The sequence below is a fragment of the Callionymus lyra genome, chromosome 1, assembly GCF_982586985.1.
Source record: "Callionymus lyra chromosome 1, fCalLyr1.hap1.1, whole genome shotgun sequence".
NCBI lineage: Eukaryota > Metazoa > Chordata > Actinopteri > Syngnathiformes > Callionymidae > Callionymus > Callionymus lyra.
The window spans coordinates 19,319,642-19,329,704 of NC_141818.1; the positions used below are offsets into that span (position 1 = coordinate 19,319,642).

The following is a 10,063-nucleotide window of genomic DNA, read 5'->3' on the forward strand; positions in this document are numbered from 1 at the left end:
TCTGCTCCAGACGAGGATTGAATAAAATAAATCCAAACTATTCTGGATATAAAACTATGTACCGGATTTCCTTGTGCAATTGGTTGAAAATAGCTAATCACATTTCAGCTTTTGCAATATATACATTATTAACGTGTTTTGCAAAACAATTAATTCGACATTTTGAATTAGTTTTTTACATTTATGGTTTTATTTGTTTTTATTCGAGCAACATTACATTAGAAATGTGGGAGATGGTAACATAGTAATACCTCAAAGTGCCCACTAGATGACAGGCTTCCAACAGTTTAGAAACGCCCTTGAACGTCTTGTTCCTTGTACTGAAAAAACTGTGGAAAAAAAGGAATACTGAAAATCTCATCCAACCGACATGTGTCACTGCAAGGTTGTCATTATCGTTAAACTCAATATAAATGTAAAAGTGAGAACTTAAAGTCTTTGCATTTTATTTGCTATGATAAATAATTGAGAATAATTGTTTTCTCAACCACCCAGGGATTTCATTTTTCCTCAAGAAAACATTCGCAAAATGAACCATTTGTTAAACTCCATTTATTTCATTTGTAGACCATAAACATCACAAAATAGAAAGTTAAGGAAGGCCTGCACAAAGATATACCATATAGAGTAACTAAGTAAAAGAACAACCTTAGATTACAATACAACAGGAAAGGGGAATATCATCACATTTGGGTTCAGTGCTTTACTCTCATTCTAGATTCATATTGACTTAGTGCAAATAGTCTTTGCAGCACTTGGCTTAAATTAATTATTCAATTGTAAATGAAAAAATAACACATCACTGTGTGGGATTCAAGGTTGCTCTTTTATTGCATATTTCTTAAAAATTGAAATAACTCAATATTTAATATAGATTATCTATCATAAAATTTAACATCTCTAAGCATAAAATGGTATCTCATAAAATAAATTTGGCAACATCAATAATAAAATACTTTAATATAAATAGCATGCTTTAAGCAAAATAATTGGTCATTTACAATGTTGGTTCCAAACTATAACAAGACCAGTCAAGCTTGCAGTAAATATATACATTTCTATGCGTCAAATGCATCTTTTTTTCCCCCATTTTCTTTATAAAGGCCACTTTTAAACCAACCTACTTAAAATTACACAGAGTTGGATTATAAAATAAATCAAATATGAACTAATTCATAAGAAAGGTAGAATAATATGATGATTGTACTTTTTGAGCTAACAAAATATACATATAAATTTAACATAAATATCCACTTAAAGCTGATATTTTCAAGAAGGAATGCACAAAATATCAGGCATTACTTCCACTTAATCAAGGTAGAACAAAAACCAAACATCATACTTGGGGCTAAAACAAGTCTGCAACATGTTGTGCTGATGGACAAAGGCCATGATATTGGGTAATAAATAATGTGTGCTTCAGTTTGTATATTTTTGTCACTATCACCAAAAAAGTTGTGTTGGTGCCTTGTAACATGCAGGCTCCACTGAGTTCGTATCATTCAAGTATGCTTAACATTATATTTGGAGAGTCTGAAAAAGTCCATTAGTGAATGTAATGCACGTGTGTTATGTCGTGTCACAATGTAGAGCAAGATCACAATCAAGGATGCAAGAAAGAAGATCTGAGCACAGAGTTCCAAAAGGACAAATATTCATCTGCTATCACGTCATTTATGTACAGACTGTGTAGTAAGAGTAATTGACATCTTTATTACTTCTGATCTATATAATATCATCTAAGAGGTGAGGGGTTCCCACCCAGTCCAGTGTCCGTGGCTCAGAAGCCGCCATGATCATGCACATGAACTGCTTCCCTGTTCTCTTGTCTATCGGATAGATGGTTGTTGGCGTGAACCTCTTGTTGCTTTCCACAAACTCACACAGCTGGTTGTAAATATTGGGGTATTCATGTCGAAGGAAGACTCCCCTGGTCCTGAGCTCACGCTGGATATTAACAAAGCACACTTCTCTGGCTTTTCTTCCCTCTTCCCCTTCTTTATCGATGTCAGGTGTTCCAGGTGGTGGCGTGAGAATGAGGGTTTCCATCTCAGTGTCCTTCTTGAGAACCCTTTTGTCGGGGCTTGAGGAGGCCAACGACACCTTTGCATATTTTCGTACCGTTGGCGCTTGGACCCTTGGTGAAGGTCTATTAGGCACTAGTTCGCCAACAGCAATGGATACATTCAAAAGGAAACATTCACTTGGGTCATAATCGATACCTGCCTGCTGCAGTTCTTTGCAGTAATCCCCCAGGTTGTCCTTGAACCCATCTAGCTCTCTTAGGGACAAATATGTGGGGGACATGACAAGACTTTCCATCCCAACCTGAAGGAAATTATCTGCCGTTTCAGGATTAGCGAAACCTAGAAAGAGTACACCCTTTCCCCTGGACAGGAAACCAGACTTTGCCAGACGAGAAAACGACTTGTGAATCTCTGCGTTCTCTCTACAGAACTTGAGCGCGTGTCGACACACACTGCTCACACGGCCATAGAGACATGTTTCTTTGTGGATCTCCCAATCGTCTCTGCGGCAATTCCTGGAGCAGTAAAAGGTGTAGCAACTGTGGCATGATTTAAAATATAAGCAAGCATTGAACATGCTTTCTGTACGCTTGCAGTTTTTGTTTCCGCAGACCAAGGTGTCGTCCTCGTCTGTGCTGTGGTCTGGAGAACACTCTTCTGTACTTCTTTGTAAAGCATCGCACCCACTATCAGGGTCTTTGAATGTGTCAGGACTTGATTTAGAACTTGGGAGCTCAGTGTTCAGAGATCCAAGATTGTCAACTCCAGAAGAGACTTCTTTTTTATTGTCATCATTGATCAGGTATTTCAACTGATCCAAAAGGTCCTCATTCGACTTCCTCCTTGTTGGAGGCTTGTAGTCAACAACCAAGTCAGCCAGCAATTCATCCAGTTGTTCTAGACTCTGCTGTAAAGAAAAGTTGTTATGTTTCTTTTCTTTCTGTGTTTCTGCCAAATTATTCTGAACCATTACTCTTGGAGCAGAAGACTTTTCATTCTCTGAGGTGTCCCAGCGGACTGAATGCACGTCACGACGCTTGCCATTTCCTGCACATAGGTCGTTGTCTGTAATAGTAATCTCAGGAGTCACGAACCACTGTCCACTCTTTGAGTTCTTCCAGGGACTACATGCACCCCTATCTAAAGAGTTTTCAGAGAGTGACAAAGCAGCATAACGCTTTGGCGAACTCGAGAGGTTGAGGATAACAGGCTCAGGTGGAATGTCTGTACTAGCTCCATGCCTGGCTTGATTAAACAAGTTCTCATAACTTCTGCCACGCAGGTCAGGATGTTCCCTGTCATGTCTTTGATAGAGGATATTATCCCAGGACTTGGAGAAGTTTCTGGACTCTGCCCCTAGTCTGCTGGTCTCATTGTTGGTAAACCAAGGGGCAAGACCAGGGTCTTGTCTGAAGCCTGGTGGTGTCAGCTGTGAGGACTGGTTAGAGAAGCCAGATATACTTGAGCGATACCAGTCATCTGAAAAAGCCTGAGACATGCGGGGACGTCGCCGGCCCTCAGTGTGATAGAGCCTTGATGATAGTAATTGATCCTCGTAAGAATTGTACGGCTTGGAATAAACTAACCTTGATGTACTTTGGTGGCATGGATTAAACCTCTGGTCCTCTCCGAAGTATGATCTGGACAGTGGAGTTTGAGAAAAATACGACCCGGTCTCGCTTGTAGAGTATGGTCTACTGTAAACAGAATTTGCTGTGTCCCGATTCGACATAATATCTCTATAATACGGCCTTCCAGGAAGGGTGTGTACCCATCGAGTCCTCGGATCGTACTGACTGGTCATTGTACTTCCATGACTCGTCAAACTTGAGCGGTCATCCTGAATGTAAGCTCTGGAATAGGGTTGAAGAGGGATCCGGGTCGGGTCTTCAGTATAAAAGAATTTGGTCGGAATGTTTGGGTTTGAGTAGGCTCTTTGCTCTTGAGTTAAATATGGTCCTGTCGGTGACGGCATTCTGCTAAGGTCTGGATGCTGGTAGGAGATAGGAGACATGCTTGTACTGTATTGGTATCCTTGCCGGAAGTCTCCACTGTAGCACTCACTCGGAGTGGGAGTTGGTGTCGAGATTACGTGACGCGGTACGTACAAGCCTCTACTGCTACTGGCTGTGGAGTACCTCTGCCAAAGAGGATCAGTCCGGACATTGGGAACCTGTCGAGATGTGTGCTGGAGAACAGCAGCATCTGGTTTAATATCGACCCGGCACCTGACATGTGGCGTCACAGCAGGTTTATCTGGTTTATCCTCCTCGAAGCAGTCCGAGACGTAGAGCGGCGTGTGTGGCTGCAGTTTGATCGGATGGACCTCGTTCAAAAAAGCCCTGTTTGTGGAGTACGACTCTCTTTGTGAGTCAGAAATCCTCAAACCATCCAACACTGCATGCGGTGTTTCTCTGCCCTTGCTGGTTCCTGGAGGAGACATTGAAATGGGCACTGGGGTGAGAGTGGACTTAATTCTTGGAGTGCTTTTAGATCTTCTTCTATTTTTAGAATCGGACCAGGTTAGATGGCTGTTTTTATCTGGGACGCTGTGCTGCTGGTAGTGTCTGGAGTTGAACAGATCTGGCGATGAAAAGCGAAGATGTCCGGCTTGATCTAGTCCATTCCACATTTGATCTTTGTTCAGCGTCTGATATTCTAGCCTCTTGCAAGGATACTCCACTGACGAAGAGAGAGACTGAGGCTCATCCAGTGACTCGATGAAGTCAAAGCTTCTGCAGTGTCTCTTGTTTATTAATTCCGGCTTGTCAAGCATCTTCAAGTTGCATTGCTGAGAGGAGTGAAGAGAAAATATCTGTTCAGTGGTGGGAAATGGTTTAATGTCCCGATATAGAGTGGATGCCCGGATATCAGGGGGATGTTTTCTTGTCATCTTTAGAGAACCCCTCTGCTACCAGGTCAGTGTGATTCAGCCGTGCCTGTGGGAAGAGAGGAACACAATAAAGAGATCGGCAAGACAACAAATTCTTACAGTTCAATGTGCAGTCCAATTGAGATCACCTTGATATTTATTTAACATATGTGGACTGAAGCTTGGCAATCATTTAATGTCATTGCTTTTACTAATTTCGTTTACCAACAAAGAATTTAAAAGATATTGAGCCTTAAAAAAAGCGTGTCCAAGCCTTTTCCACATAGGGCCAGATTGGATTATATGCAAATACGAAGGGTTCCAGTGATCTACTGGTCATTGTTCACCTTGTGGTCACAACAGGATCTGGAGCTTGTTATCCATGTAAGGTAAGGTAAGGTAAGGTAAAACTTTATTGATCTCCTTCGGGAAATTGTTTTTTCCAACAGCCAGCAATTTTCCATAAACAATACAAAATAATAAATAAAAATAAAATAAGAAGAAGAACATAAAGAGAAAAAGAACAAGATGACACAATCTAAGTCTAAAGATAAAGACAAAGAACATAGGTCAAAGTTTAGTCAAATGTGTTTGTGTCTTCTCGTTTAGACTATCGTAACAGTTTATTTTCATGTCTTAACATAAAGGAGCTGTCTTGCCTGCAGTTGATACAGAACTGTGCAGCCAGAATTCTGACCTGCACTAGTAGAAGAACTCACATTTCTCCGATCCTTAAATCTCTTCACTGGCTGCCAGTTTCTTTCAGGATCAACTTTGAAATTCTGGTTCTTACTTTCAGATCTATTCATGGTCAGGCTCCTCCTTACATCACTGATCTGATCCAGCCTTACACCCCAGCTCGGGCTCTGAGGTCTGTGGATCAGAATCTATTGATGGTTACTGAACACGCTTCAGGACCAGAGGAGAGAAATCCTTCCAGGCTGTTGCTCCTAAGCTTTGGAACAATCTTTCTCTCCCCCTGCGCTTGATGGATCTACTGACTCCTTCAAGAAACATCTCAAGACATTTTTATTCGTGCAGGCTTTTCACTGATTTTCTGAAGCTCTTGTGTTTGTCTCAGTGTTGTCTTGATCTTTTAAGTATTTCTTTTATTGGGTATTTTTTTATTGTTTAAGCGCATTGTGACCCTGGTCTTGAAAATCACTCTATAAATACTAACGACTTACTTACTTACTTACTTTTTCTAGTAAGGAAAAGGACCACATCTGATGAAGTGAGCAGGGGCAAAATGTGAACAGTTAATTCATAGTAAAAAATAGCATCTATATCTTCCTCTACTTTAACACAAAACGTAAAATTTCTTCCAGGGCAGTTCTTACTTTGTAAGTTAGTAAGTAATTTATATTAATAGAGCGCTTTTTTGAACAGGGTCACAAAGCGCTTAAACAATTCAAAAAATATATACTAAAAAGATCAAGATAACACTGGGAAAAAGACAGGTGTCCCAGAAAATTCAGGGAAAAGCCTGCACGAATAAAAATGTCTTCAGATGTTTCTTGAAGGAGTCAGTAGATCCATCAAACACAAAGAGAGAGGAAGATCGTTCCAAAGCTTAGGAGCAACAGCCTGGAAGGATTTCTCTCCTCTGGTCCTGAACCGTGTGCGAGGAACCATCAGTAGATTCTGATCCACAGACCTCAGAGCCCGAGCTGGAGTGTAAGGCTGGATCAGATCAGTGATGTAAGGAAGAGCTTGACCATGAATAGCTCTGAAAGTAAGTGTTTTCATGTTTCTCCTTTGATCTTTTCATAACAAGCTTTTATTTCTTTTACTTTTTTATAACTATTTGGTTGAACAACACTGTTAATATTGGAGCTCATGAAATTTTCTAAAGTGCTGCCAAAAGCCCCTGGGGCTGGACTTTGGGCATTTCATTTATGTTATAGGCAGTTTGAGTTTAAAACACGTACAACTAATTTTCCTATTGAAATCTTTTTTTTTTGCCATTGACCAAGAACAACAAAGACATTTCTGTAGAGAGATGTGCCAACTTTGGATTTATGGATAGATAGTGATTGATTCATTTTATATAATTTATGAATTAGTCTGTCACAAGACAGAAAATATGAATATCTGAACACTTCTTACTATTAATAACACAACCTTGTAGAATTATCATAAGATTGACAAAGTATTCTCAAATAATACTGATGTAATCGCATAAATTGACTAGTTTGTTTCGTCTTTTAGAGCTACAAATAAAAAGAACAATGGCTACATGAACTCTAAATAATGGACACAATTGGCCCCAGGGTCAGGCTTAAGCTTTAACAGACCTTTTTTTCTCAATCCTCATTGATTAATTAATTATTCATTACGAATCATGCGTCTTTCTGGAGTGTTGTTCATTAACTTTTGCTGAAAGAAATCAACAATAGAAACTAATTTGCTAACAGCATTCTTTCCTGCCCGTTGAACCAACTTTACCAAGAAGAACTGACAAGAACTTGCTACTGACTTCTGCAAATATCTTTCTTCACCCCATTATTTTTATTTTTAAGTCCATCTCCTCACAGTGACTCAATTAATAGAAGCAAAAATGAACGTCAGACTAATCACATCACCAAGAGTAAACTTTTCTGATCTGTGCTTACATTTACGTTTTGTTCTGTTTAACCATGAAAAAATATGATGTGTATTCTCTCTTTAAAAGATTATTTAGTTTCTTTGGTTTGTAGTTTAAGCGTTTAGTGTAATGCTAGCTCAAATATAGTTATTAAAAACAAAAACTGATTAAATGTGTGGGTGAGTTGCATACACACACATGCAAAAACACTAGGGGTGTTTTGGTTGGCAGACACCCACAAACAAACCCCAGGTTGCCATCTGTTCCTACTAACTACTAATCTCACGATACATATCAAGTCTGATCACATCAACCTTTCATTACACGCGTTCAAATAATGTCATTGTATTATCAATTCATTTTAGTTGGCACTTATAAAAATATTTGATTTGTGTCGGTCAGGTTCACATGTCTCCACCCAGGCTTTCCAGGTTCTTTCGGCCAATTTTGACTGAGGGGTTCAAGGATACCCTTATCGAGAGATAGAAGCTCTCCATCTGGTCCACGGACCCTCTTAGCTGGACACTTTTTTCCAAAGAAAAGTTGACCAGGTGACCTCCTGAAGTCCAACTGTGACGGACCTTGGGGAAGACCCAAGACCAGATGGTAGTGGAGTGGATTGGGTCTGATTCAGTGAGAGATGGTCAAATACAGGGAGTTCACAATATTTTTTTCGAATGAGAAACTAGTTTTATAAGTTGTATTCTGTATCAAAACCATCGAAAAATGTTATTGTATATGTAGTACAATTGAACAAGAGTATTCTGGTTGAAGACGTTTGCCAGGATTTTCCAGCCATAATGGATGTTAGCATGTTATTAAGTGATACAAAATGGCTGGCCTGGTGTAAAGTGGCGACACGCAGAGCGTCATTAACAATCGGCCTGATTCCCCACAATTGAATCACTTGCACAAACAAACCACTTGTACCACAGAGTTCAATTATATCGAAACATGATTGATTTTAAGATGATGTTTTGGAGAGAGAGGAAAAAACCATCGGGGGGCAAATGTCTTGACAGCACGATCCACTAGAGATGTGGAATAAATTGAAATCATTATTCTAAAGAATGAAATAAAAGCTACACACTTCTTTCATCTTCTTCATGCTCCATTGCTGCTCCTCAATAGCAGGAGTCTCAAACCACATGCCTGGTCCTGTCTCCATGACTACAGCACACAGCAAAGACACCAATGTAGAGACTCCTCCACTTGCACGTAGTGGGCCAAAAAAAAGAAAAAAATCAGAGTGTAAAAACCGTGGAGGAATCACAATTGAAAGTGGAAAATAGCTATAGAAGTTTACTTTTTTTTTAAAGCCTGAGGCGGATATTTAGTATCACAACTTGCTAGTTGACGTGTGATGTTGGAACCGAGGACTCCAGTCCAGCCTGATATGACATGAAGGCTCAGTGAGACGCACTTAAAGCGCTTTTTCTTTTCTCGGCCCTGCGTCCAGCGCCTGACCCGCTGCCTTTGAGCAACGACACCATGACATCATGGGAGGAGAAAAAAATACGCAGCGGGTTCAAACCAGGACGTGAAAAAGGGGATGAAGTGAGCAATAAAACGGTGTCGCAGGTGATCGGTCCTACCGTGTGTTCCAGGAGTGACGCGGGGTTCATTGTGACGCGGAGCCGCCGGGGGGAGAGTGGAGAGAGTCCGCTGCACCTGCCGCAGTTCCGCCGGAGCTCTGGTCCTTTTCACGCTGCCTTACATGGTGGGAGACGATGATCGTCCCCTTCATCTGTGATGGTGAGGGTTTGATGGAGGGAACGGAGGAGGAGGCGTGAGTCTCAGCTGCGCCTCTGGGGGCGGGGCTGTGTGCGTGATTCTGCGGGGAGGGGAGGGAGGGAGGGGGGGCCGGTGACTACGCGGGGCAGCACTGCAGTCTCCAGCACTGTGGAGGTCTGTACATGCTGGTTACAAGTACTGGGTTTTTCTTTAAGTTTCCTTTAAGATGAGATTGAAGATCAATGTTTTGTTTTCATGGCCTGGGGGCCACATTAGGTAGAACTTTATTGATCCCTCAGGAGGTCTCCTTCGGGATTTTTTTTTTGTTTTCAATTAGACAGAGCAAAACAGCAATTATTCATAAAAAATTAAAATTAAATAATGAGCCAATTTGCCTGTGATAATGTGGCTCTCATAAGATTATGTAGTATTTTTTATGGTTTTTAGTTTATGGAGATTTGTTCTCCGTATTTGTCATTTTTGAGTATGTATTGCCCCTCACAAAGATTTAAGTCAATATAAAATAAAACAAAATTGCAAGTGCATGAATATGTTTTCGTTTTTTTTTATTAAAACCTATATTTGTCTTTGAGCTATGTTTTATATATTTAAGGTAAGGTAAGGTAAGGTAGAACTTTATTGATCCCTCTTTAGACTTAGATTGTGTCATGATGTTCTTTCTTTTTATTTTTCTTTGTTCTTGTTCTTATTTTTATTTTTACGAATATTGTCTGTATTGCTGTGTTCTAATTGAAAAAACTATTTCCCAAAGGAGACCTCCTGAGGGATCAATAAAGTTCTATCTATCTATCTATCTATCTATCTATCTATCTATCTATCTAT

At 40.2% G+C, this 10,063-nt stretch overlaps 1 protein-coding gene across 1 annotated transcript; it reads right to left on the reverse strand.

The window, feature by feature from the left end:
- Positions 1-538: 538 nt before the first annotated feature.
- unm_hu7912 (un-named hu7912) lies at positions 539-9,558 on the reverse strand. The gene is made up of 2 exons (XM_087796155.1): positions 9,082-9,558; positions 539-4,966 (listed from the first exon to the last, which is right to left on the reverse strand). Exon 2 carries the CDS (start codon positions 4,918-4,920, stop codon positions 1,726-1,728), a length of 3,195 nt encoding a protein of 1,064 aa, XP_087652281.1. The 5' UTR covers positions 4,921-4,966; positions 9,082-9,558; the 3' UTR covers positions 539-1,725.
- Between the last annotated feature and the right edge of the window lie 505 nt (positions 9,559-10,063).

What these genes read in the sequence shown, in the direction of transcription:
- unm_hu7912 (XM_087796155.1), bottom strand. Translation starts at nt 4,920, where the DNA reads ATGACAAGAAAACATCCCCCTGATATCCGGGCATCCACTCTATATCGG.